The 25,688-nt window shown below is 67.4% G+C and overlaps 1 protein-coding gene across 1 annotated transcript in view; it reads right to left on the reverse strand.

Moving 5' to 3' along the window:
* The window catches only part of KCNQ1 (potassium voltage-gated channel subfamily Q member 1), a 231,912-nt gene that overhangs the window by 173,013 nt on the left and 33,211 nt on the right, over positions 1 to 25,688 (reverse strand). The window contains exons 3-7 of the mRNA XM_036295795.1: positions 10,438 to 10,564; positions 9,936 to 10,014; positions 9,521 to 9,617; positions 8,849 to 8,989; positions 2,072 to 2,182 (exon numbers count right to left, since the gene is read on the reverse strand). Coding sequence (XP_036151688.1) covers positions 2,072 to 2,182; positions 8,849 to 8,989; positions 9,521 to 9,617; positions 9,936 to 10,014; positions 10,438 to 10,564 — 555 coding nt within the window. The remainder of the gene's footprint in view (positions 1 to 2,071; positions 2,183 to 8,848; positions 8,990 to 9,520; positions 9,618 to 9,935; positions 10,015 to 10,437; positions 10,565 to 25,688) is intronic.

The raw sequence follows: 25,688 nt of genomic DNA on the forward strand, positions 1-25,688 counted from the left end.
CACAGTATCCACAACACACGTGCGAAGCGTGTGCACCACGCACAGTATCCACAACACGTGCGATGTGTGTGCACCACGCACAGTATCCACAACACGTGTGATGTGTGTGCACCACGCACAGTATCCACAACACGTGTGATGCGTGTGCACCACGCACAGTATCCACAACACGTGCGATGTGTGTGCACCACGCACAGTATCCACAACACGTGCGATGCGTGTGCACCACGCACAGTATCCACAACACACGTGCGAAGCGTGTGCACCACGCACAGTATCCACAACACGTGCGATGTGTGTGCACCACGCACAGTATCCACAACACACGTGCGAAGCGTGTGCACCACGCACAGTATCCACAACACGTGCGATGTGTGTGCACCACGCACAGTATCCACAACACGTGCGATGCGTGTGCACCACGCACAGTATCCACAACACGTGTGATGTGTGTGCACCACGCACAGTATCCACAACACGTGCGATGCGTGTGCACCACGCACAGTATCCACAACACGTGCGATGCGTGTGCACCACGCACAGTATCCACAACACGTGCGATGCGTGTGCACCACGCACAGTATCCACAACACGTGCGATGCGTGTGCACCACGCACACACAGGCCACGGGTACAGACACAACCCGTGCCCGGGCGCAAAGCATATGCAAATACACACTATGCGTGCACCTGTGAGACACACATGCACATGCATTCCACATGACACCCAACACGGGACACAGCACACAGCGTGCATGCACACACACATGCACACAGAGTGACCCCGATTTACCCCTGGGTCACGTTTACCCCTTGGCTGTGGGTTCTGGGAAGGATGTGGGTCAAGGCCCCTCGCCGGCCACAGTGCGGGCCTCGTGCTCCCTCACCAGGTGCCCGCGGGGTAGTCACTATTGGGGTTCACCCTACCCGCTGGGGACTGAATAAGCCGGCTGCACCCAGTGTGCAGGGATAGGCCTCTCCAGCAGCCACTCCACTGGGGCCCGGGCAGGAAGCTGGCTTCTCGTGTTTTGTCCCACTAAGCAGTCTGCTCACAGCAGGACCCTGCACACAGTGGGGCTCTGCACACAGTGGGGACCCTGCACACAGTGGGGCTCTGCACACAGTGTGGACCCTGCACACAGTGGGACCCTTCACACAGTGGGGACCCTGCACACAGTGGGGCTCTGCTCACAGTGGGGACCCTGCTCACAGTGGGGACCCTTCACACAGTGGGGACCCTGCACACAGTGGGGCTCTGCACACAGTGGGGCTCTGCGCACAGTGGGGCCCCTGCACACAGTGGGGACCCTGCTCACAGTGGGGCTCTGCTCACAGTGGGGCTCTGCTCACAGTGGGGCTCTGCTCACAGTGGGGCCCCTGCACACAGTGGGGACCCTGCTCACAGTGGGACCCTGCTCACAGTGGGGCTCTGCTCACAGTGGGGCTCTGCTCACAGTGGGGCCCCTGCTCACAGTGGGGACCCTGCTCACAGTGGGGACCCTGCACACAGTGGGGCTCTGCACACAGTGGGGACCCTGCACACAGTGGGGCTCTGCTCACAGTGGGGACCCTGCACACAGTGGGGCTCTGCTCACAGTGGGGACCCTGCTCACAGTGGGGACCCTGCTCACAGTGGGGCTCTGCTCACAGTGGGGACCCTGCACACAGTGGGGCTCTGCTCACAGTGGGGACTCTGCACACAGTGGGGCTCTGCTCACAGTGGGGACCCTGCACACAGTGGGGACCCTGCACACAGTGGGGACTCTGCTCACAGTGGGGACCCTGCACACAGTGGGGACCCTGCACACAGTGGGACCCTGCTCACAGTGGGGACCCTGCACACAGTGGGGACCCTGCTCACAGTGGGGACCCTGCACACAGTGGGGACCCTGCACACAGTGGGACCCTGCTCACAGTGGGGCTCTGCTCACAGTGGGGCTCTGCTCACAGTGGGGACCCTGCACACAGTGAGGACCCTGCACACAGTGGGGCTCTGCACACAGTGGGGCCCTGCGGTCCTGGAGCCCAGGGGAGGCTGGTGAGCCGCGGAGACACCCATGCAGAGCACCTACCGCTGGGAGCGCGAAGAAGGAGATGGCAAAGACGGAGAAGCAGGAGGCGATGGTCTTCCCAACCCACGTCTGGGGCACCTTGTCCCCGTAGCCGATGGTGGTGACCGTGACCTGTGCAGGGAGGGGGGAGGGGGACAGTGGTCAGCAGTCGAGGCCCCAGAATCCAGCCACAGCACCTGTCTCGCCTAAACCACCTCCACCCACCTCCACCCCACGAGCAGGGCCAGGCGGTCTCGGCAGGACTCTGGCTGTGCTGCCCTACTAAGCGGTCTGCGCACAGTGGGGACCCTGCCCGGCCAGTGCGCACAGGGTGGTCGGGCTCTCCACGCTACGCGCTGCTCCTGGGCCCGCTCCCCGGGTGGGCACGGGCCTGGTGCCAATGGAAACCAGGCCGCATGGACATGCAGGCCTCCCGCCCGCGCCCGCGCCCGCCTCACCCTGGAGGAGGCTGCCCCCAGGCCACCGACGTCGCTGCACACAGCCCCCCGGAGGCCAGCCGCGAGGAGAGCCGGACGGATGACACGCACTTCCTGCCGCCCCCAGGCACCACATGTTTCTTGCGTCCTTTCCTCCCCGAGAAGCAGCCGCAGCCCAGTCCTCCTCCCGTCTGGGGGGTCTCCGTCCCAGGCTGCGGAGTGACATGGGGCTGGGGCTCCCCGACTGGGCCGGCCTTCTGCTGCCACCGGAGGGCCCCCCCACCCTCCGGCTCCAGCGTGAGCTGACAGAGACATGCTGTAGGGACTCCGGAGCCCACCCAGGCGGGGCCAGCTGCTCAGCCCCCCGGCCCAGCCCCGAGCTGCCCCCGAATCCGGGTTTTCCAGGGCCTGGCTCGAGCCTGGCCAGGGGACCACGGATGCCCCGAGCCCCCGCTGCCCCCGGGCGCAGCTCACACCTGCACACAGGACAGCAGGCTCGGTGCCGAGTGTCCCCGTGGCTCCGGGGCCGTGGGAGACCTCCTGGCCGGCCCTGCTGCCCGTGGACGGTCGGCCTGGGCCTGGGCAGCGGCTTCTCCCTGTGGGATGCCGGGCCAGCGAGCAGCCTCCACAGCCCGAGGTCTGCGGGGAGCCTCCCTTCCATCCCCGGCCCCGTGAGCCCGTGTGGGGAGCGGGGACGTGGAGGCAGGGCCTGGCAGGCCCCTGAGCAGCCTCTGTCCGCCTGAAGGTGAGGCCCTCCCTGGCCCACGCGGCGCGCTGACGGCGCAGAACCCGGGAGCGAGGCGAGGCCGGGGGAAACGGGGCCGGAAGGAGGCACGGACACGGAGACACAGCGGGTCCCACGCCAGCACCGAGCGGCCCCGGCCGGCCCGTCACGCACACACACGGCCGACACCACGACGCGCAGCGATGTGCAAGGGCCTGGCGTGCAGGAGGGTCACACGGCACACACGTGCATGCACAGCACACACACATGCACACGGCAGGGCAGGGTCACACACACCAGCTGCTGCCACGTCGAGCCCGATCCCCCGGCACACTCAGATGCGAGCCCTCGCTCCCAGAGCAGAGCCGGGGGCCTCAGGGTGGAGACAGACCCCACCCCCACCCCGCATGCGGCCACAGGCAAGGCTGAGGGCGGGTGGCAGATAAGGGGACCCTGGGGGAGCCCAGGCCCCCTGGTCGGCGGGGTGTCCTCCCGGGAGGGAGGGCCTGGGCCCACGTGTGACGCCTGGGATGCAGCTGCCTCTCCAGGGCCGGCACCGGGAGTAGAGGCAGCGTTGGGCCTGCAAACGGGCGCCCCCCCCCCGCCCCGCCCTCTCTGGGAAGCAGAGGCCTCCTTCGGAAGTTGTTTTATTTGCGTGAACAGACATTATTAGCGTATAAGGAGCATCTCCTATTTTCAAGGAGTTATCCCTCCGCTTCCTAACGTGCTCAGCAGCAAAGAGAGAAGCCACGTGAGCACACGCTCTCCGGGACTTCGATCGTCAAGAGTAAAGAGCTCCTGCCAGGGCCTCACGGCGGGGGGACCTCGGAGACCAGGCGGCGGGGAGGCCAGTGGGGCACCCACACCTGGGCACCAAGGTTAGGGCGCCCGGAAACTCAGGAAACATAACAAAGACACGTGCCCCAACCTTTGAAACGATCACAATTCCTGCAAGAGCCCAGCGAAGGAAGTGCGGGAAGGAAGGGCTGAGGGGCAGCGGGACGGGCGGCGGGCGGCCGGCGAGGACGCCTGAGACCACCCCCTCAGCACAGGAGCCCGGCTGGGCCCTCCTGCCGGCCCCGCCCAGGCCTGGCCCACGCCGTCCGCGTCCGCGAGGGGCAGGGGCTGCCGGCCGGCCGGTCAGCACAGGTGGGGGTGCCCGGGCCAGGGCTCCCCAACCCCCACGGAGAGCACAGGCCCAGAGCCGGGCCGCCGGCCTCGGACCCTGTCACAGACCCTCTTTGTCAAGTTAACGACGTCCTCCCGCCTTGGAGGAAACGGCCGACCCCACGGCTGTTTGTTTTTCCGGAGCTCGCAGACACAGGCAGCTCAGGAATGGGCCTCGCCGCCGCCACTCGGAACTCGGCCCCGACGCGGCGCTAGAATGCAGATCGGCACGTCCGCGGGGCCCACAGACCCGGGGGGCGGGGGCGGGGGGACACGGCGCGGCCACCGCGGCCTCTCCCGGGCGCCGGGACGCTCAGACGTGGCCACACGGACCCGGCCGTCCCGTCCCAGGGCCACGGAGCGCCCTCGTCCTCCCAGGAGCCTCTGCTGCTCCACGTCCCTTCCGAAGGACGGGGCGCGAGAGGCCCGCCAGTCGCCCCCCCACGCCCCCCACGCTCTGCCGAGGCGCTGGGCAGGCACCCTGCAGCCTCCTCCTGCAAGCAGCACCCTGCAGGCCGCCCTCCGGGGCCCGAAACCTGGACCCCACTGGGCAGGAGGTCGGCCCGTGGCCACCGCACAGGCCAGATGCATCCGGGAATGGCACAGCCGTCTTCCCAGCAGGGAGGGGTGGCCAAGAGCGGGACCCCGAGGGGCTCCCACGGGTGGCACGTCCACTTGACAAACTGGCACCGATGCCCTGAGTGAGGGGGAAACTGAGGCTGGGGGGCAGGCACTGTGCCCGTGGTGCCACTGCTGGGGAGTGGCTGAGCTGGAGTGACCGAGGCCAGCCCGGCCCCAGACGCCACACCAGGATGCCAGGAAGGCTGGGCCGCAGAGCTGAGGCCGGCGGCTGCCCGCCTCACAGTCCAGACCTCGCCCAGCCTCCAGCCACCCACCTGCCCCGAGGAGGCTGGGTGGGTGGCAGGACCCTCGAGGCCAGAGGGCTAAGAAGTGTGATGGATGCTGGCAACCATAAACACTTTAGTGTGAATTAGCTTGCTCTGGGCCATCCTGAGCGTCTGGCTCTGGGCCCTGCCAGGAGAACGGTGACTGGTAGCTGCCCCCTAGAACGTATCACCAGCCTTTCCTGCGTCCCTGTGGCTTCCTGTGCGCTCACTCACACCACTCTCTGACGATCCATGGAAGGAGGTGCTCATCTTATACCCACTTCACAGATGGGCCCAGAGAAGTGGGGTGAGCCCCCCGGGCCACACAGCGGGTCAGTGGTGGAGCTCGGATGCCGCCCCGCGGCTGGCTTTGGCCCCAGGCTCCTGCCCACCCGTCACGGCTCTGCGTCCTGTCTCGCGGTGTCTCCTGATGCCGTCATCGTTTCTCTCCCCCAGGCTGAAGCTGGCAAGCTCTTACCCTCGCTGACATGTGCTGAACCCCACCCCCCCAAAATCAATCCTGCACACCACCCCCACTGCGCACCCCCAGGTGTCTGCCAGGGGGCAGGATGTGAAGCTTCCTTATAGACTCCTACTCATCCTGCAAAACCCAGCTGTAAAGGCCCTTCCTTGGGGAGGGCCCTCTGGCTCGGCTCCCAGAATCCACAGTGACCCCCCACTCCATGGTCCACAGGCACAGGGTTGTGCGGGGGCCGCTGGCAGCCTGGGTTCCTGGGGACCCTCAGGTCCCCCCAGGCTTCCCCCAGAGGAAGGGCCCTGGGTGGGTGGGCTCTGAGCGCTGGGGTGGGGGCCTGGCTGCCACCCCTGGGGCCACGGGCCTCCGTAGCTGCAATGAGGTCCTGACGCTGGCCCCACCCAGGGCTTCTGCCTGAGTGTCTGGGAGGCCCTGTCCTCACCCAGGCGCCCACTCGGCCTCAGAGCCCTCTGACCGCCCCCTGCCAGGATGCCAGGCAGCCCGCGAGGCCGAGCTGCTGGGGCCGCGTGGCGGAGGGCGTGAGCGGGAGGCAGACCAGTCTGCATGGCGGCCGAGGGGCAGGGCCGGCTTCCCGAGTTTTCACTCTGGACTCTAAATTTAGATCCCGGGAAACCAGAGCCCAGCGGCCTCCGATCGGAGACCCCGGGGCACGAAACAGAGGCGCCGTGTGTCAGAGCCCGTCCCCGCCGCCCCGGCTCGAACACAAACACTCGCGTTTTGTTCCAGCGGCAAAGGAAAAAGCCTCCCGTCCTCCCCACACCCAGCGGCCGGGCGTGGGGCGCCGCACGTGGGGGAGCGGGGAGCGCTCACACCAGAGGGGCGTCCCCACCTTGGGAGGGTGGGGGGCGCACAGGGGGCACCGGCCACAGAGCCGGCCCCTTCGCTGCGCAGAGCGGGAACTGGGGCTGGGCGAGGGGAGCACTGCTGTCCTGGCTGAATAGTGTCCCCTGAAATGTGTGTCCACCCGATCCCCAGCCTGTGAGCGTCCGTGGACACAGGGCCCTTGTCACGGAGGCTGAGGGGTGACCCAGTTATCCCCGACCAACGACGAGTATCCCCGTAAGAGACAGAAGATGTGCCACACGTCCAGAGGGTCCTGGGCCCCCCAAAGCTGGAGGCGGCAGGGGGGCCCTCCCCAAAGCCTCCGGAGGGAGCGTGGCCCCCCGACACTTAGAGGTCAGCCTCCTGGCTTCCAGACCTGGGGAGCATGCGGCTGCTGTGTAAGACCCCGGGGGGACCCCGGGACTCTGGGACAGCCCTGGGGACCAACACCCCACTGCCCGATGCCAGGCAGGGCCACCCCGAGGCACCGGCTCCTTCACTCATTCGTTCACCCGGCAACCACCAGGGCTGACCGGCGGGGGCACTGGCCACCCCTGGCTCCTATGGCCCTTGGGGCCCACACGGCTCCCGGCAGGGCTCCCGGCTCCAGAGGGGACGCAGCAGCCGGCCCTCAGGCCCCGACGCCCGATGCCCTGCTGTTGGGTCCTCCCCCGGCTCCTGAGCAGCTGGTCTGGCTCCTGGGCGGCCCCGGCATGCAGATCCGAAATGGCCCGGCCGGTGACCCTGGCCCTGTCCGGGGTCCTCACCACCCAGTGGGTAGGAGCCCCCCGTCTCTCAGGGCTGGGCCGGGGGGAGGTGCCCGTGCGCACGTGGGGTGGGGGGACGGGGGGTGGACGCAGTCGGGACACAGGAAGCCGATGCACAGCAACTGCGTGGTCACAGATGCCACTGGCCCGGAGCCCCAGCCAGGCAGCTCTGTTTGTCCGAGACGCGCCAGGAACACAGCCCATAACTCAAGCCGCGGGGGGCACCCGGACAGCTGCAGGGGCAGCCGCCGCGATGAATGGGAGCTGTTTGCCCCCGGGCCCGGGTGTCAGGGGCCCGGGCGGCCCAAGGCCCAGCAGGAACAATGGCCAGGCCAGGGCCCACGGTGGCCGAGGCTGGGGCTGCAGCTGACGGCGAGGCCTGGGGCACCGGTGCCAAGCCGGGCACAAAGGGGCCGTTTTCCTGGCCGGCGGGCGGATGTTTGCACAGGTGTGGGAGTGGGCGCGCCGCCGTGTGGAGGGCGGGGGCAGGGGGCCCTCGCTGCCCGCAGCTCCAGGAGCCGCGAGGAGGTGGGGGCAGTGCCAAGCCCGGCCGAGCCTCAGCCTTCACCCACGTGCTTCTGGCCCTGGCAACCCTTTGCCCCTCACCAGGGCCGGTGCCCCCTCTACCCACCACGGGCCAGCTCGCTGCTGAGGGTGAGGCCCCCACCAAACCTGCGGGGGCTGCCGCCCTGGACCTGAGGGGCACGGGTCTATGGGAGGGACGCCACCAGGGCCAGAACCAGGGCCGTGCCCACCCAGAGCTGGGCCAGCATGCCCTCGCCTTCGCTGAGCAGCCTGGCACGTTGGAAGCTTCCGGAAAACACACGGTCTCCACCAATGTCAGGAGCCCTGTCTAGGAGCCCAGCCTCGTGGATGGGGACCCGGGAGCAGTAAAGGCACGTGCCTGCCCGGAACCAAGGGGTCCTCTGCCCCAACCATCTGAGAGGGGTGCCCGCTGTGGGGGACGGTGGGGAGCCCTGGAGAGAGGGGCCCTCCTTCTCGGAAGGAGAAACACGCGGGGCTGGCACAGGCCCTGCCCCTGCCCCTGCCCAGTGCCCCTTGGACCTGTGCTGTCCCCAAGGCCCCGGCCCACCTCCCACAGGCTGCCACGCTCTTGTCTCCCTGGTCCGAGCAGGCCGGGGTACCCCCCAGCTCAGGGGCTCCTGCTGGGCCACTCGCCTCCTAGGCCGCGAGCTCACACAGCCCCTGAGTGCTGTGCCCGGGGAAGGGGCGTGGGAGACCCGGCCGCACGCCTGGCCCCACCGCTGGTGGCCGCACGCCTGGCCCGCACAGGCCCAGCCCTGCGCAGGCGGCGTTTCCAGCTTTGGGGCTGGGAGTCCCCATCAATGAGGCATCGAGTCTTGAGAAACCAGAGCCCAAGGGCCACAGGGCAACATCCTGCCCCCGTCTCTGCCCAGGCCCCAGGGGGTGGGGGGTGGGAGGGAGCAGAGGCCGCACAGCCCCCACCACACAGACCGCCCGCCTGCGCCCGACCTACCACTCCCCACCACAGGGCGTCGGCGTAGCTGCCGAACTCCACGCGGCCCGCCTCGTTCACGGCGTCCTTCTCGGCCAAGTAGACGAAGTAGGAGGAGAAGATGAGGCCCAGGAAGCCGATGTACAGGGTGGTGATCAGCTCCTGGGGGAGAGGGCGGGTCAGCGGGCGGGTCAGCGGGCTGGGCGGGGGGGTGCACGTGGCCGCCGGGCCCCACGGCACCCGGACGGGGACGTGCCATCTCTGCCACGTCTCCCTGCGGACCCTGCACTTCGCAACAACTACTTCTCACAACTCTCAAAGACGGCGGTGGGGCCCCACCCCCAGGAGCCGCAGGCCCACCATGGCCTGGGCGCACGGTCTGGGCAGCACAGGCTTCCTGGCCGCCCGGCTCCCTTCCCGCGGCGTCAAGGGCGGGTGGGGACACGGGAGCAGCAAAGGCACGTGCCGGCCTGGAACCACGAGGCCCCCCCCCGCCCCCCGGGGCTGGTCTTGGCCCGGCTTTAGGTTCGGAGCCTCTGGACCGTCCCATCACCTGGCTGTCCTTGCCTGTGCCCGACAGTCCCTTGCCCCCCCCCCCCCCCGGAAGGAATGGGCACCCCATCAGACGGGCAGGCCGGATGCCAGCCATAGGCTGCTGTCCCCGCCCCCGCCCTGCCCCTGCCCCCGGCCCACCTGGCGGTGGATGAAGACCACGGAGCCCAGCAGCCTCCAGGTGCCGCCCTGGCGGTCCACGTGCAGCATCCGCAGGATCTGGAGGAAGCGGATGCCCCTGCGGAGGAGAAGCCTGTGTCCCCACGGCCCCCAGGCCCTCCCTCCCACTGGCCGTGAGCCGCCACTCACTGAGCGCACCCCCTTGTCCCCTCACCCTTCCCGGAGCCGGGGCCAGACCTGCACGGTCCTCCCCCCGCCCCCACCCTAGGCCGCCTCCGGCCGGATCCCCCCAGTTTACAGAGGAGCAGACTGAGGTCCCTGGATGGTGAGGTCACAGCCCAAGTCCAGACAGCGAGGGGGAGCCTGGGCCGGGCCTGCACCCCTCACTCAGCTCAGCCGGGGGCGGTCCCGGCCCGAGAGCCTGCAGCCGGCGTACCTGATGGCCGAGGTGGCGAACACCTGCCCCTTGGAGCCCACGCAGAGGACCACCATGGAGGCCACGACCACGATGAGGTCTGCGGGCGGAGAGTTCCCGCGTCACCAGCCCGGCAGCCGGCTCCGCGGAAAGAGCCTGGCGGGTGGGGGGGACGGGGTCCCCCAAAGGGACTGTCCCGGCACCTGCAGAGCCCACCCGGCCCACCCCAGGCCGGCCCGCAGGCCGCTGAGGGCAGCAGGCGCCCCGCTGTGCCGAGCTCGCCCCAAACCCCTGTCCCGGGAGCAGCGCCTGAGGGCAGGGGGCTGGGTGCTGAGGCTGGCTCCTGTGCTGGGGGACCCGGGAGTCACCCCGCTGGCCTCGGGTCCTGCCTGTCACGGGCAGTGAAGCCCGGGGATTCTCCCAGAGGCACTCAGGATGGGGGTCCGCCCTGCCCGATCCGCCCTTCCGGGGGCGCTGGCCAGGAATCTCGGGGGGACACTCCGTGGGGACGGACAGGACTCACCGATGATGGAAATGGGCTTCCGGGCGAAGCGCAGCCGCCCCCAGACGCCCACGTACTTGCTCCGGCAGCCGGCTGACCAGAGGCGGACCACATACTCCGTCCCGAAGAACACGACCAGCACGATCTCCTGTGGGGACAGAACCGTGAGCTCACCTCGCGGCCGCTCCGCCGCCCATTCCGCAGCCGCACCGGGGCCCTGCCCGCCCAGGCCACCGGCAGTGGGCGCCCTGCTCTTCAGACCAGGCCCAGAGGGCGGGCCCCCAGGGCTCGGAGCGGCTCTGGGTCAGGAGGGTGCCCCGGCCTGGCCCGGGGCCTGCAGGCTCCAGCCAGCGCTCTGCACAGTGCGGAGCCCGAGCTCAAGCCGCGCAGCCTCCAGGGTCACCCGCAGCCTCGGGCGGGGAAGGGCCAAGTGGGGTCAGAGGGCATCACTGGCCCCATCCCGAAAGGAGGGGCAGGGTCAATGTCAGCGGCCGTGACTGCCACGGGGGAGACCCCTGCCATCGCCCAGGCTCCGAAAAAGGCTGTGCCCCATGTCAGCCTGCAGCCAGGGACCTGGGTGAAGCCGGGCCAATGTGAGTTACAGTGGATGGACGCACAGTGGACAGACGGACGATGGAGGGATGGAGGGAGAGCGGGTGGGCGGGTAGACAAGGGAAGACAGGCGGGTGAAACTCAACTCAGAAGGCCAGCGCCTACGCCAGCCACCACGCTGGACAGCCGGGTGAAACGGGCCGATTCCTAGAAACGCAAAACCTCCCAGGACGACACCAGGGAGAGGCAGGCCACGCTGGACGCGCCTGGGACTGGCCGGGAGCTGGAGGCGGGCATCAGGCCCCTCCCGGGAAGGAGAGCCCTGGGCCTCCCGCTCTGCTGGGGAAGTCCATCCGGCGCTTACAGAACCGGCACCGGCCCGTCTCCGAAGCTCCCCAAAAGCTGAAGAGGAGGGGACGCTTTCCAACTCGTTCGGCGAGGCCAGCATCACCCCGATACCGAAGCCAAAGACACCACGAGGAGAAAGAACGAGAAAAAAACGCCCAGAGCCGCGTCTCTCAGGAGCGTGGACGATAAAACCTTCGGGGAGACCCAGGCGTGCGGCCGCTGCATATCGAACAGATGAGGCGCGACGACCACGTGGGGTTTGTCCTCGGGACGCAAGGACGGCTCAGCGTGCGAGCCTCAACCAATACCACACCGCACCCCGACGGAGCGGGGAGCAACACACGCCCTCAGCCGGCTCGGAACGGGCGCTCGGCAAAATTCAACCCCCTTTCGGGCCCAAACACTCCACAGACCAGGAGGAGAAGGCAGCCGCCTCCACGGGGTAAAGTCTCCAGAAAAGCCCACACCAAACAGCGCCTGGACGGGGAGAGGTGAGAGCCTTCCCCCCAAGACCAGCAACAAGACAGGGGTGCCCGCTCCCCCATCGACTCGACGCAGCCCCCACCTTCCAGCCGGAGCCGGGAGGCAGGAATGGGCGGCAAGAGGCATTCAAACTGGACACGAGGAAGAAGAGCCTGTCTGCCGGCAGGTGATGCGAACTCAGCCGGGGAGACCCTCGCGCCCCCCCCAAACCCTGCTAGGCCTCATCCACGGGTCTGGCAAAGCGGGGTACGGGGTCAGCACACAGAAATCGGCGGCCTCGCGGTATCCGCTGCATTGTTTCGGCCAACAACGGGCGATCTGCACAGGAAGCTGCCAGCGCGGCTCTGTCTACACTGGCATCCAGGGGGCACGAAATACAGGGCACTCGCTTAGCCACGGAGCGCGCGGCCTGCACGGCGCAGGCTGGGGAAGGCCACAGGCAGAGGCGAAGGGAGGCACATCACTGCACACACCCATCGCCGTGCCTGGCAGAGGCCGCGGCTGAGCCGGCGAGGTGGCACCACGGGGACAGCGATTCGGGGCGAACCCTCGGAGACCCCCAGAAACAGAAGAAAGGCGTCTTCAATGTGGGTGGCATCTCCCGAGCACCCAACAGCCCCGACACCCCGTGGTGCCTGCACACAACGGCATCGCGCTCGGCCCCAACGGGGAAGCGGATCCCGGCACAGGCTCCCACGGGGACGGGCCTGGAGGGCGTTGTGCTCAGTAAGACGTGCCGATCGGGGGTCAGGCCACTGGCAGCTGGTTCCCTGTCCCGTTCCGTTGCCCCCACCCCAGGACCCGGCGCTGGCAGGGGCGCCTGCTCCCAGGGGTGGCAGCAGCAGGCCCGGCTCCCACGCCCAGTGTCTGCCCTCCCGCCACGGAGCCCGGCACAGGGGCGCTGGGCGCTGCCGGCGGCACTCACGCGCTGTGCATTAGGGCGATGGGATGCCTGTGCCACCCGGCTTGTGTGTGGGGCCCGGCCCGTGGGCGACAGGCGAGCCTGCGGAACGCCGCCTGCCTGCCTTTTGCAAAAACGTTCTTGGTTTGTAAGGTCGAGTCCTTCAGGGGCCGGGGGTGCGTGTGGTTGGGGACACGGGGAGACAGTGGCAGGGCAAACGGGCACAGACTCTGCGGCCTCATGGTGGGCACCGGTCCCTCCTCTCTCCCCAGCTTCGGGGGCAGCGGCCTTGGCTGGGAGCTGGCTGAGCCCAGGGGTCAGGGGGCACGTCCATCTGTCCACCCCCAGCCCAGGCGGGCACTGACGCAGGCACACGGGATGAAGAAGGGAGGAGGAACGGACGGGCGCACGCTGGCAGGGACCGTCTCGCTCACTTGTGTCCTGCGAACGCCCCCAATGGCACGGCTGGCCGCCCGCTAGCAGGCTCTTTTCTCATTTCGGGGCATTTTTAAATCACTAAACTCGTCAGCGCTTCCTAATCAGATCGGGAGCGACAGGCGTCTCGGGCGAGACCTTAAAGGAATGACCGGCAGAGCCTCGGCCGACGGCGGCGTGACCCCCAGTTCATCCGGCCTCCACGCCGGGGACCCAGCTGCCCTGCCTTCGGGGGCGCCGGCCGAGACGCGGGACCCCTCCGGAGGGCGAGGTGTAGGAATAATTTTAAACAATGCTAATCCCCAAATCCTGTTTGAGTCTGGAATGCAGAGCCGGCCGCTGGCCGCTGGGCTCACTGTATCTAAGTGGCCCGGGCCCCCGGCTCGGCGACGCAGCGGCCGGCTTGTCGGGAAGGGACGGGAGGGAGGCCCGAGCCGGTGGCCTCCACCCGCCTCCGGTGCCCGGCAGCATGGCCCTCAGGGCCACGGCCAGGCTGGACCTCAGAGCGGGCACCCTCGGCGGGGTCCTGGGGCTCCTGTGGCCGACACTCCCGGGGCCGATGTCCCGGCCGGTCCAGTCCAGGCAGCGCCAGCTCGTGGTGCCGCCCCTCCTTCTGGGAACACCCCTCCTCACTGTGGGTTTAGGGGGGCCAGCCTCCGGCCTCAGGGCCCACCTGTCATGCCCGGGGGTCTCTGTCCTGGGAGGGATGGGCCCCAGGGAGCCCTGGGTGTGCGCCCGGTCGCCCGTGGAGATGGCCCTGAACTCTGTCCCGAAGGCGGGAGGACAGGGCCCTCGCCCGCGTCAGGGGTGAGACACAGACACCCCCCATCCCCCCGCACTGACCCTCCGACAAAACGAGCCTGCCTCCTGGCTGCAGGCTTCACGGGTGGGCTGGGGCCGGTCTGGGCGCCGGGACTGGGTACAGACAGAGCATGGCCGCCTGCCCGAGGCCCCCGGACCTGAGACACAGGGACGTGCGGGGTCCGAGCAGCCACCACCCCCACCCCCCTCTCAGCGGGGGGGATCTGTGTCATTTAGAATTGTCAGTAAGGACGTTCCCACAGACACCGGTTACAAACGGGCGAAGAGCTGAGAAGATGCGCCAACGGCCAGCAAACCCACGGAATCCCTCGTCGCCAAGGAGACACAGACCAGACCCCGGGAGGCGCCCCTCACACCCACCAGGGTGGCTCCACCAGAAAGAAAAAAGCAGCCCGGCCGGCGTGGCTCAGGGGCTGAGCGTCGACCTAGGACCCAGGAGGCCACAGTTTGATCCCCGATCCGGGCACAGGCCCGGGTTGCAGGCTCCGTCCCCAGGGTGGGGCCTGCAGGAGGCGGCCGATCCATGATCCTCTCTCATCATTGGCGTTTCTGTCTCTCTCCCTCTCCCTTCCTCTCTGAAGTCAATACACATAGATTTTTTAAAAAGAAAAAAACAGACAACAACAAGTGTTGGCGAGGACATGGCGAAACCGGAGCCCTGGGCGCTGAGCTGGGAACGCCTGGCCCCTCGCCGGGCGGGTCGAGGCACCAGACCCTCCGGGCACACCCCGGGCAGCAGCGCCCCAAGCCCTGCCGGCCGCCGTGGCCCGGAGCGTCCCCCCCGCCGCCTCCGGCCGCGCCCCTCACCTTCAGGCACAGTCAGCTCAGCAGTGAAGGAACCACTGAGCTCAGCCAGGGGCTGCAGCCACGACACGGGGACCGGGGCACAGAGGGCGGGCTGGGGTGCAGAAGGGGCGAGGGCTCCCCACGATGCGGCTCCCATGCAGCCACAACCCCCCCCCCCCCCGCACCAACCCAAGACTTCCTCCTCGCGGTGGAGCCTTGCCGTCCGGCAGACACACACCAGGCCACGGTCACGAGAGGAGCTGGGCCAGGAAGGCACGCAGGCCCCGCCGGGGGTCCCGGGGTCAGGGCACGTGATCTGGAAACCCCAGGAGTCGAGATAAAGGTTTAGAAAAGCAGGTGCTCGTCTGGGCTCGCTCTTGGGCGCCGGGGGGAGCTGGCGACGGCTCAGAGGTTTCCATCGTGGGGATGAAGGGCGGCGGCCGCCTTATCTGCCGCTTCGTTCTCATCGGCCTCGTCCTGGGGGGACTTCAGGGCGCGGCATCCGGGGCTCCCCTGCGGGCACGTGTGCCTGAGCCGCCTGGGAGCAACGGAGCCTGAGCTGCTCGCACGGGACCGAGCGGGGCCCGGCCACACGCACTCGCCCGGACGGCCGGCGCCCCCACCTCTGGGATGAAAGCATTGCTTTGGTTCTGGGGGTTCTGGCTGTGCAGCCAAGGCAACCCCGTGATTCTGACCCGGCGCCCTGCTCTGTCAGAGGAAAGGTCACCTTTCAGGGGCTGGGTTCAGGGGGCTGAGGGACAGCAGGCTGGCGTCAGGGCTGACCAAAAGCAGGAATCGGGTCCAGGACAGACGTCACCGTGGACCCTGGTGGCCTGTGGGTGCTGACGTGCCCGACTCAGACCGGCCTGGGGACCTTAGGGCGCCAGGGCCCCTCGAAGGCCTCTGGGCGCGGGGCCTGCCCAGCCACCTACCGGCCAGGGGTGCGCTGCAGGGCGAGGGGCTGCCTCTCCCACAGGCTCGCAGACCCGGGGGCCGGAGGGTCCCCCCAGCCGCTGGCCGGCTCGGGGCAGCTGTTCCTTCCACGTGGGCCCCGCTAAGCCGCAGAGGGAGCGGGCCCCGCGTTCCGGGGTCAGCTGGCCGGACGGTGCGAAGCAGGCGCGAGGGCTGCTCAAAGCGCCCTTTGTTCAGGGTCCCGCCTGCGGGCAGCTGCTACGGCCGCGCCCCCGTGAGGCTCCTGGGCCCCCGTGACATGTGCTGGGCACAGCTGGGCCTCCGTGCACGCCGCCTCCTGCCCCGCGGAGCACCAACCTCCTCCCCACCCCGCCCCCCACCCCCGTCCCGCCACAGAGTCGCCGGGCGTGGGGCAGGGCCCGGGGGCGCCCCGTGGAGCGGGCAGAGGTGGGGGTGGAGCAGGGCGGTCTGCTGGGACCCCGCTGGGAACTGACCGGCCCGGGTCCCCCGTCCACCTCCTCCTCAGCCCTGTGCTCAGCCGCTTCCCTTGCCCACAGCCCCCCACAGCCTTGGCCTGAGTCCTGGATGCCCACAGTGACCCTGAGAGTCTGCCCGCTGCTGCCCGCGACCTCTGACCTGCCCACTGGGCGCTGGGAGTGGTGGGCGGGGTGACCCTGGTGGTGAACGGCCCCAAGAGAGAAGTGACCGGAGGAAGGAAGGAGGACCCAGGTCCCAGCACAGGTGGGGCGGGGGGTGGGGGCTGGAGGAGGGCCTCACCCACACCTGTCTCAGGGCCCCTGCCATCGGGACCCCATGCCACCCCCAACTCAGAAGACCCCTCGACATGACACCCGAGCCCCTAGGACACACCTCAGGCCCTTCACACCACCCGGCCCGGCCTTCTCTCCCCGGCTGCCTCTCCCGGCCCAGGCGGCGGGACTCACGCAACCCAGGGGACCCGACCCCCTCCCAGCAGCTCCCCAGGCCGGGCCTGCCTTTTCCACTCGACCTGGCCCAGCACGGACCCCCAGCCCAGCGCCCACCCCACGCGGGACATTCCGGGGACACGCCCGCCCCTCCCGAGCCCTCGCTAGGGTCTGTGCTGCCTTCTGCAGGCTCCGTGGCCACCTGGACCGAGCCTTGCGTGGCCCCACGTGGGCATCCGGGGGACTCCTCCGGCAGCGCTGACAGCCGTTCAGGAAGCACCAAGACTGTGAGGATGCCCCTTGAGCAAACCCGTCCTGCGCCCAGAAGCTCGGGCGGCCCTGCTCCCGCCCACACTCCTCTCTGCCCCCGTCATGCCGGTGCCTGCGGACGCCTGGCGCTTGTCACCAGCTCCGCGAACGGGTCGGAGCCCTCGGAGAATCAGGACAAGACGAGCGACGCGGGGCCCTGGCCTGTGCTGGGCCCCCCATCGTGAGCAGAGCCATCCCAGACCGCAGGCTCCCGGCCCCGCCTCCCGATAAAGACGGCCACGCGGCGTGGCAGCGCGGCCCCTCGGCCACTTCAATTTCACGTGGACTGACCGACGGTGCCACCGGGCCGACCCACGGCACTGACGATGGACGGCTGCTGGAGGGGCCCCGCCCCGGGACCCTGCCCGCTGCACCGAGGGGTCCCGGGCACAGCAGCCCCCGGCACCTGGCGGGTCAGGGAGGCAGGCATGGCCCTCTGTGGGCGGGACTGGGGTGACCCGCTGAGGACACAAAGGCGACGCCGGCGCTGGGAGGCTTGGCGGACGGGTGTCCGCGTGTTTGTGCGCCAGGTGATGTGCGTTTTCTCGATTGCTATTTGCTTTTAACGGGGGAACGTCGCCCGTGTGCGAGCCAGTGCTGGCAAACCCGGCGAAGCACCAGGCAGCCCGGGGCCCCGGTGTGAGCACCGCCCGCCGTCAGGCAGTGCTGGGGGAGGGGCACACGGCGCCCTGCTGCCACGCACACGCCACGCACACGCCACGCCCCAGCTCTCCACGTGGCCGCACGCTCATCCCACCCGAGAGAAATCCAGGCCGTTCGCATTTAGTGTAAAACCGGGTCCGCTGGTTCCTTCCCATCGTCCTTCGATTGCTGCTTCACGTGTGGCTTCCTCCGTGTGGCCTGTGGCTTCTGAGCGGATCGCTCCGTCTCCCTCATGCAGGCGGGCGGCCCCCCGGCCTCTTCCACCAGCGAGACCCTCCCGGCCCTAATGCGGAGCCGAGCCTGCCCTGCGCTGGGGAGCCCCCACCCCAGCCGTCCTATGGGACAGGACTGTGTGTCCGACTTAATTTCTTCCCTCTCCCTTCACCCCTCGACAGCCTAGGGGGTGGATAAAGCGGTATCTCCAGCATCACTTCTATAGGCTTCACAGGAACCTGCATAGAAATAGATATAGATATGGATATAGACGTAGGTGTAGATGTAGATGTAGATATAGATACAGGCATAGACAGGTATAGGTATAGGTATAGGTATAGGTATAGACATAGACATAGACATAGACATAGACATAGACATAGACATAGACATAGACATAGACATAGATGTAGATATAGATATAGACATAGGTATAGATATAGATACAAATATAGGTATAGATATAGGTATAGATGTAGATATAGATACAGATACATAGATGGATATGGATATAGACATAGATAGATAGATATGAATGTGGATGTAGAGGTAGAGATGGAGGTACAGGTGGAGGTGGAGATAGAGAGATAGAGAGATAGAGACACAGGTATAGGTAGATTATTTATTTTTCTGCCAGAAGCCTGCGTGTGGGGGTGTCCGGTCTCCTCCTGGGCAGGCCCTGGCCCTGGCGCCCGCCACACCCTCGCAGGAGTCATGACACCACAGGCGACGAGCCCTGGCCGCTCTCCTCGGGCACCAGAGCAGCGCGGTCAGCGTGAACCCCAATGTCCCTGCTCCACAGGCCCAGTCGCAGTCCCTGCTCAGGGGGAGCTGTGTCCCCTCCGACTTCACACGTTGAGGCCCTGAGCCCGGGGCCTGTGGACGGGACTGGAAATGGGGTTTCTGCGGACGGACCCAGCCTGAGGGGACCCCGACACGTACGCAGGCAGGGGGGCCCCACTGAACTGAGGGCAGAGACGGGCGAGGCTTCTGGGGCCCAGGGAGCCCACAGGTCACCGCAAACCAGCAGGAGAGGGGGAGGGGGGCTGGATCAGACATGTCCTCACGCCGGAGGGAGGGCATTCCCGGAAGAGGAGCCGCTGTGCCCGGGCTGAGGGCAGGAAACGCTGGGCGGGGGGGGGGGGGGGGGGGGGTCCCAGGACTCTGAACAGCAAGAAGGTCCGGAACCCCTGAGCCCCGCTGCACGGCTCGGGGCCAAGAGCCCCGTGAATGGGCCTCGCGCACAGGAGTGGCCGGGGGCCGCCCTGCAGTTGGCGGTGGGAGTGGGAGGCTTGTGCGCCGTGCCCGTGGGACACCCCAGCGCCCGTGGCCAGCTGTACGCACATTTAGAGCAGCCCCGTCCTCCCGCCGGGCTATTCCTGTCGACCAGCCGGCCACGCGGGGACCCCACTACTGAGGGCTGCTCACCCCAAAGAAGGCCCACCCTGTGGTCGCCACCTACCGGGGGCTGGGGCGGGGCGACGGGCAGTGGGATGTGACCGCCGAGCCCGAGCTTCTAGAAAGTTCTATGGAAGAATTCACCCGGAACTAGACGCGCACCAAACCCACAGCCTCCGATGGACGGCCTTTCTAACCGTCTGGCCGAGGGGCCGGGAAGGTTGCGCGCAAGTGGGGTTTCCTGCAGCCGAGCCGAGGTGCCCGGGACCCAGGGACCCAGCGGGCGGTCGGGGAGGGGGGCCTGTGTGTGCGGGGGGCGTGCCCGTGGGGAGCGGGTGCCATGAGTGCACGCGGTGTGCACGTGTGTGCGCCGTGCCCGCCGGGCCCTCGCCCCCCAACCCCCCGGCATCGGGGCGGGACGGGCGGTGGACGGGAGCCGTGCTGTCCCTCGGGGTCGGGGAGGGGACGGGGAAGGGATGGTGCAGACTCTGCCGTCTGAAGGGCGGACACGTGAGCAGCTTTTGCCGCGTGTTGTTCTAAGGCTGGAGTTCACGGAGCGAGCGCGAGGCCGAGGGCTTGCTGGGCGCGGAGGGCGGGCCCCGCATTCCGTGCCTGAGGGGGGCTGCGCCCCCAGAGCACAGCTGGAGGCCCCCCCCACGTCCCCCCAGCCGGCCGCCCTGCCCCGGAGCCAGTGCGGGGCGCCCGCTGGACGGCCAGCAGCACGGGGAGGGGGTGGGGGGCGGGGGGCCCCAGCCCGCGTTCCCTCTCCCGGCAGGGAGGAGCCCCTCCTCGAACAGCTGCGTGCGGACGCAGCAAACCCACGGTCCCCAGGCCCCCGGGCTGACATCCATCACGAGGGGCCTCGCTCCCCAGCTGGCCGGGCTCCGCTCGCGGAAACGTGGGAACCAGCCCCTCCACCGACACACAGGCTCCGCGGCGACTCAGGGGAGCAGGGGCGCCCGCGGGCCGGGTCCAGGGAAGGCACGGGGTCCTAACGGGGTTCCCACAAAGACAGCTCTGGGCCGGGGGCTCCGCACGGTCCCCCAACATCTCGGGAAGTGGGGCAGCCATCGCACACGCACCACCCCCCCCCCCCGCTCCCCCTGAGCGGGCGCCGGGCCACCCAGCCCTCCGCCGGCCCCTCACCTGCCGCCAAGAGCAACGCTGCTCCGGGAACCCGAGCCCCAGGCAGCTCCCTCGTGACCGCAGATGCGGAGCCCGCCCGCCCGCCCGCCCGCCCGCCCGGCGCTGGCAGGCCGGCCCGGGATGTGCTGGTGGAAAACGCGTCCTGGCCGAACGGCCGACGTGCGGGGGTCAGCGAGGGGCCGTCTGTACCTCGCAGCAGCGAGGCGTTAGGAAGAGGGGAAGGAGGAAGAGAAGTGGGAGCTGGTGGGCGCCCGGAAAGGCCCGGGTGCCGGGCGCCACGTTCACCAGCCAAGAAAGAAACACAACCCGCTCGGTCGACGCAGGGAAAACGTTTGGCAAAACCCAGCTCACTGCCCATCCCGGCCGGGAAGGGGCTCCGCTGAAACCCACAGCCACGCCCACCCCACGTGAGGGGTCGCGGCCTCCCGGCCAGGGCACCCGGCGAGAACAAACAAAGCAGAGAACCCGGCCGCGCGGCTCAGGGGCTGAGGGTCGACCTAGGAACCAGGAGGTCACAGTTCAATTCCCGGTCAGGGCGCAGGCCCGGGTGGCGGGCTGGATCCCCGGGGGGGGGGGGGGGGGGGGCTGCAGGAGGCGGCCGATCCGTGATTCTCTCTCATCGTGGATGCTTCTCTCTCCCCCTCTCCCTTCCTCGCTGAGATCAATAAAAATATATTTAAAAAACAGACAACAGAAAAGCAGAGATGGAAAAGGAGGAAAGAAAAGCAAGTGTTTGGGTCGACAGGGTCATCTCCCCGGAGAATCCTGAGCACAAAAGAGGGTTCGAGAGCGCGTGAGCTCAGCCCGGGGACCAGGTCGGCCCACGAGCCGCAAACTACCCAAACGAAGCGGAGACACGCGGTCCGCGGCCCTGCACACGGAACTGCTGACGCACCGCACACGTGACGGGTGAGGCCGCGCACTCGCCGCCAGGGAGGGTGAAGACCATAAAGTGGGAGACACGCCGTGTCCGCGGTCAGGACATGCCGTCCTGTGTGACACCAGGGTCACGGCACCGGTCGGCACAAGAGCCCCCCCGGGTCTCGGGGGCGAAATGAACAAACCGAGTCTCAGATTGACGTGGAACACAGGGCCCTCCACGGAGAGCGCAGGCCTCTGGCCGGCACCCGCGTCCCGTTCAGGGGCCCGGCGTGCAGAGCGAGACAGATCCCATCGGAGCAGAAAGACAAACGGGAGAGAAATGCCAACGAAACCCCAAACCAAGGTCTGTCCGCTGAGATCAGAGAAGTCGCGGAAACGCCAGCCACGTTGGTGACAAAAAAGCAAAGGGGGAGGCACACTTGGCCGATCTCCGGGGGGAGGAGGGATGTCACTGCCGGTCCCACACGTGCTCACATCATGGACCAGATGAACAATGCACGCCGACACGTCCAACGCACAGTGCACGCCGACACGTCCAACACACAGTGCACGCGGACACGTCCAACACGCAGTGCATGCGGACACGTCTAACACACAGTGTACGCCGACACGTCTAATGCACAGTGCACACAGACACGTCCAACACAAAATGCACGCGGACACGTCCAACGCACAGTGCACGCCGACACGTCCAACGCACAGCGCACGCGGACACGTCTAACACGCAGTGCACACCGACACGTCCAACGCACAGTGCACGCGGACACGTCCAACGCACAGCGCACGCGGACACGTCTAACACGCAGTGCACGCCGACACGTCCAACGCACAGCGCACGCCGACACGTCCAACGCACAGTGCACGCCGACACGTCCAACGCACAGCGCACGCGGACACGTCCAACGCACAGTGCACGCCGACACGTCCAACGCACAGTGCACGCGGACACGTCCAACGCACAGTGCACGCCGACATGTCCAACGCACAGCGCACACGGACACGTCTAACACGCAGTGCACGCCGACACGTCCAACGCACAGCGCACGCGGACACGTCCAACGCACAGCGCACGCGGACACGTCCAACGCACAGTGCACGCCGACACGTCCAACGCACAGTGCACACGGACACGTCTAATGCACAGCGCACGCGGACACGTCTAACACGCAGTGCACGCCGACACGTCCAACGCACAGTGCACGCGGACACGTCTAATGCACAGCGCACGCGGACACATCTAACACGCAGTGCACGCCGACACGTCCAACGCACAGCGCACGCGGACACGTCTAATGCACAGTGCACGCCGACACGTCTAATGCACAGCGCACGCCGACACGTCTAACGCGCAGTGCACGCGGACACGTCTAACACGCAGTGCACGCGGACACGTCTAATGCACAGCGCACGCGGACACGTCCAACGCACAGTGCACGCCGACACGTCCAACGCACAGTGCACGCGGACACGTCTAATGCACAGCGCACGCGGACACGTCTAACGCGCAGTGCACGCGGACACGTCTAATGCACAGTGCACGCCGACACGTCTAATGCACAGTGCACGCCGACACGTCTAATGCACAGCGCACGCCGACACGTCCAACGCACAGTGCACGCCGACACGTCCAACGCACAGTGCACGCCGACACGTCCAACGCACAGCGCACGCGGACACGTCTAACGCGCAGTGCACGCGGACACGTCTAATGCGCAGTGCACGCCGACACGTCTAATGCACAGCGCACGCGGACACGTCTAACACGCAGTGCACGCGGACACGTCTAATGCACAGTGCACGCCGACACGTCTAATGCACAGCGCACGCGGACACGTCCAACGCACAGTGCACGCGGACACGTCCAACGCACAGTGCACGCGGACACGTCTAATGCACAGCGCACGCGGACACGTCTAACTCGCAGTGCACGCGGACACGTCTAATGCACAGTGCACGCCGACACATCTAATGCACAGTGCACGCCGACACGTCTAATGCACAGCGCACGCCGACACGTCTAATGCACAGCGCACACGGACACGTCCAACGCACAGCGCACGCGGACACGTCCAACGCACAGCGCACGCGGACACGTCCAACGCACAGCGCACGCCGACACGTCCAACGCACAGCGCACGCGGACACGTCCAACGCACAGCGCACGCCGACACGTCCAACGCACAGTGCACGCGGACACGTCTAATGCACAGCGCACGCCGACACGTCTGAAACCTCGGGCGGCAGGAACACGCTTCTTCAAAGGCACGGACACCACCGCCCGGGAAGACATCGGTGACCTATGTCCCCACGGATACGGCGCGATCCCGTGACCACCTCCCGCGCTGAGGACTCGGGCCTGGACCGCGCCCGGCGGTTCCTCCACAGGCGGCAGAGGCGAGGCCAACACCGCCCCAACTCTCCCCAAACGGAGAGGGGCTCGCCTCCCCCGCCCGCTCGTCTCGCCGGCCTTACTCTGAGACCAAAACCAGAGCAGGAGGAACCGCAGCCCGCGGCGTTCACGCACTTCACGGGACCGGAACCGCGGCAGGGGAAGCCCGGCCGTTCATCACCACGGTAACCCACGACCACGCGGTTCGCCCAGGCACGCCAGCTCAGCGTGGTGCTCGACCCGCATCGGCCACCAGAGCAGGAGACTCACGGAGAGAGAGCCAGGGGCCCTCTCGTGAGATGCGGACAAGCATTTGACAAAACAGCCTCCATTTGCGTTCAAACCGCACAGAAAGCGAACTGCAAGCGTCCGTCCTGAGGGAGGCCCCTCGGACGCATCTACAGAAACCTACGCCCTCGCGGGGGACGGGAGGGTCCCATGGTCGCTCCTGAGGCTGGAACGGGCGAGGACAGTCACGTTCCCACCTGCTGGACACGCACTAGAGAGGCCGCCAGTGCCGTCCACCAAGGAAAACCTGAGAAAGGAGAAGACGTGGACCCCAGATGGGACACGAAGAGGGAGAGCTGCCTTCGTCGCGGACACCCTCATCGCCACGAAAGAATCCATTTAATCCACACCCAGAGCTAGAGCTACGAAGGGGCGGGAGACATCCCCAGAGACAAGACGAAGCCATCAGATCAGTCTCGGACTGTCATCAGGCGCTCCACGCGAACAACAAGCCGTCAGAAGTCAGGATTCTCAAACGCCATCGACAACAGCATGAAAGTATGAAATGGCTGCCTGACCAGAAAACAAAAAGAAGTGCGAGGCCTTGGCCCCGGGCACCACCGTCGTCCGACAGAAATGAAAGGCCACGATGAACGGGGAGACAGCGCCCGTGGGTCACAGGCTCGGCGTCGGCGCCGATTCAGTCCCTCCCCGTGGGCCCCTGGGCTCCGTGCGTCCCGGCGAGGACGCCGGCCTCTTCGTAAACACGGACGAGCAGCTCCTACAGTTGGTGTGTAAAACGCAAAGGCCCCGGACGCACCGAGAAGCAGGAGGCCGGCGACTTCACTGGCTTCAAGCCGATCTATGAAGCCGCGCCCTCGGGGCCGTGCGGGTTGGGCGCGAGGACAGACCAACAGACCCGCGGACCGCACGGCGCCCGGAGCGGGCCCAGGCTTCGTGGGGCCACGGTGACTCGATGGCGAGGGCCACTCTCTCCAGCACGTGGCCCCGGAGCAGTCGGACGTTCACGTACGTGGCTCACCTCCACCTTCACGTACAGCGTTTGCAGAAAGTAACCGCGATCGGAACGTAAGCTTCAAACTAGAGCTACAGATCAACGCGACCAGAGGGGCCAATGCCCGTTTTCATCTTTAAAAGAACGGGAAGGAACGCCGTATGTGGGGGGGAGGAGGTGGGGGGGGGCGTAACCTGTAAAACGCGCATCCCTGTGTCTGAGGGACACACGGCGCCACTGGAAACGGGCAGAGACCCGACACCCTGCTCGCTCATCAGAGACGCTGAACGGAGGTGGGGGCGCGTGGGAGAGGTTCGGGATCTACAGTCACGAGGCACGAACATTAGAACACGAGACACCACGTCCCGGCCACGGGGTGGGCCCACGTGAGAAGACGCCCCGAGTGTGGGTGAGGGCGGGAGGCACAGGATGCTCTCGGAGGCGGGAATGCAGGACGGCGCGGTCGGGTTCTTAACAGTAAACCCCAGCCCGGCCGGCGGGGCTCAGGGCTGAGTGTCGACCTATGAACCAGGAGGTCACGGTTTGATCCCCAGTCAGGGCACGTGCCCAGGTTTGTGGGCTGGATCCCTGGTGGGGGGGCGTGCAGGAGGCAGCCCATCGATGATTCTCTCTCCTCTCTCCCTTCCTCCCTGAAATCCATAAAAATATATTTAAAAAGACAAAAAAGTAAAATCCGCACCAACCGTGCAGTGGGCCGTCTACTCCCGCGTATTCATCCACGAAAAAGGACAGGCAAGTCCTTCCAGAGACGCGGGCACATATACTCATGGCAGCTCGCGCCTGGGACGACCCAAAAGTCACATGTGACGGACATGCAGGCCATGACACATCCCCACGCAGGAA

The sequence above is a fragment of the Myotis myotis genome, unplaced genomic scaffold (genome assembly GCF_014108235.1).
Source record: "Myotis myotis isolate mMyoMyo1 unplaced genomic scaffold, mMyoMyo1.p scaffold_m19_p_27, whole genome shotgun sequence".
Taxonomy (NCBI): Eukaryota; Metazoa; Chordata; class Mammalia; order Chiroptera; family Vespertilionidae; genus Myotis; species Myotis myotis.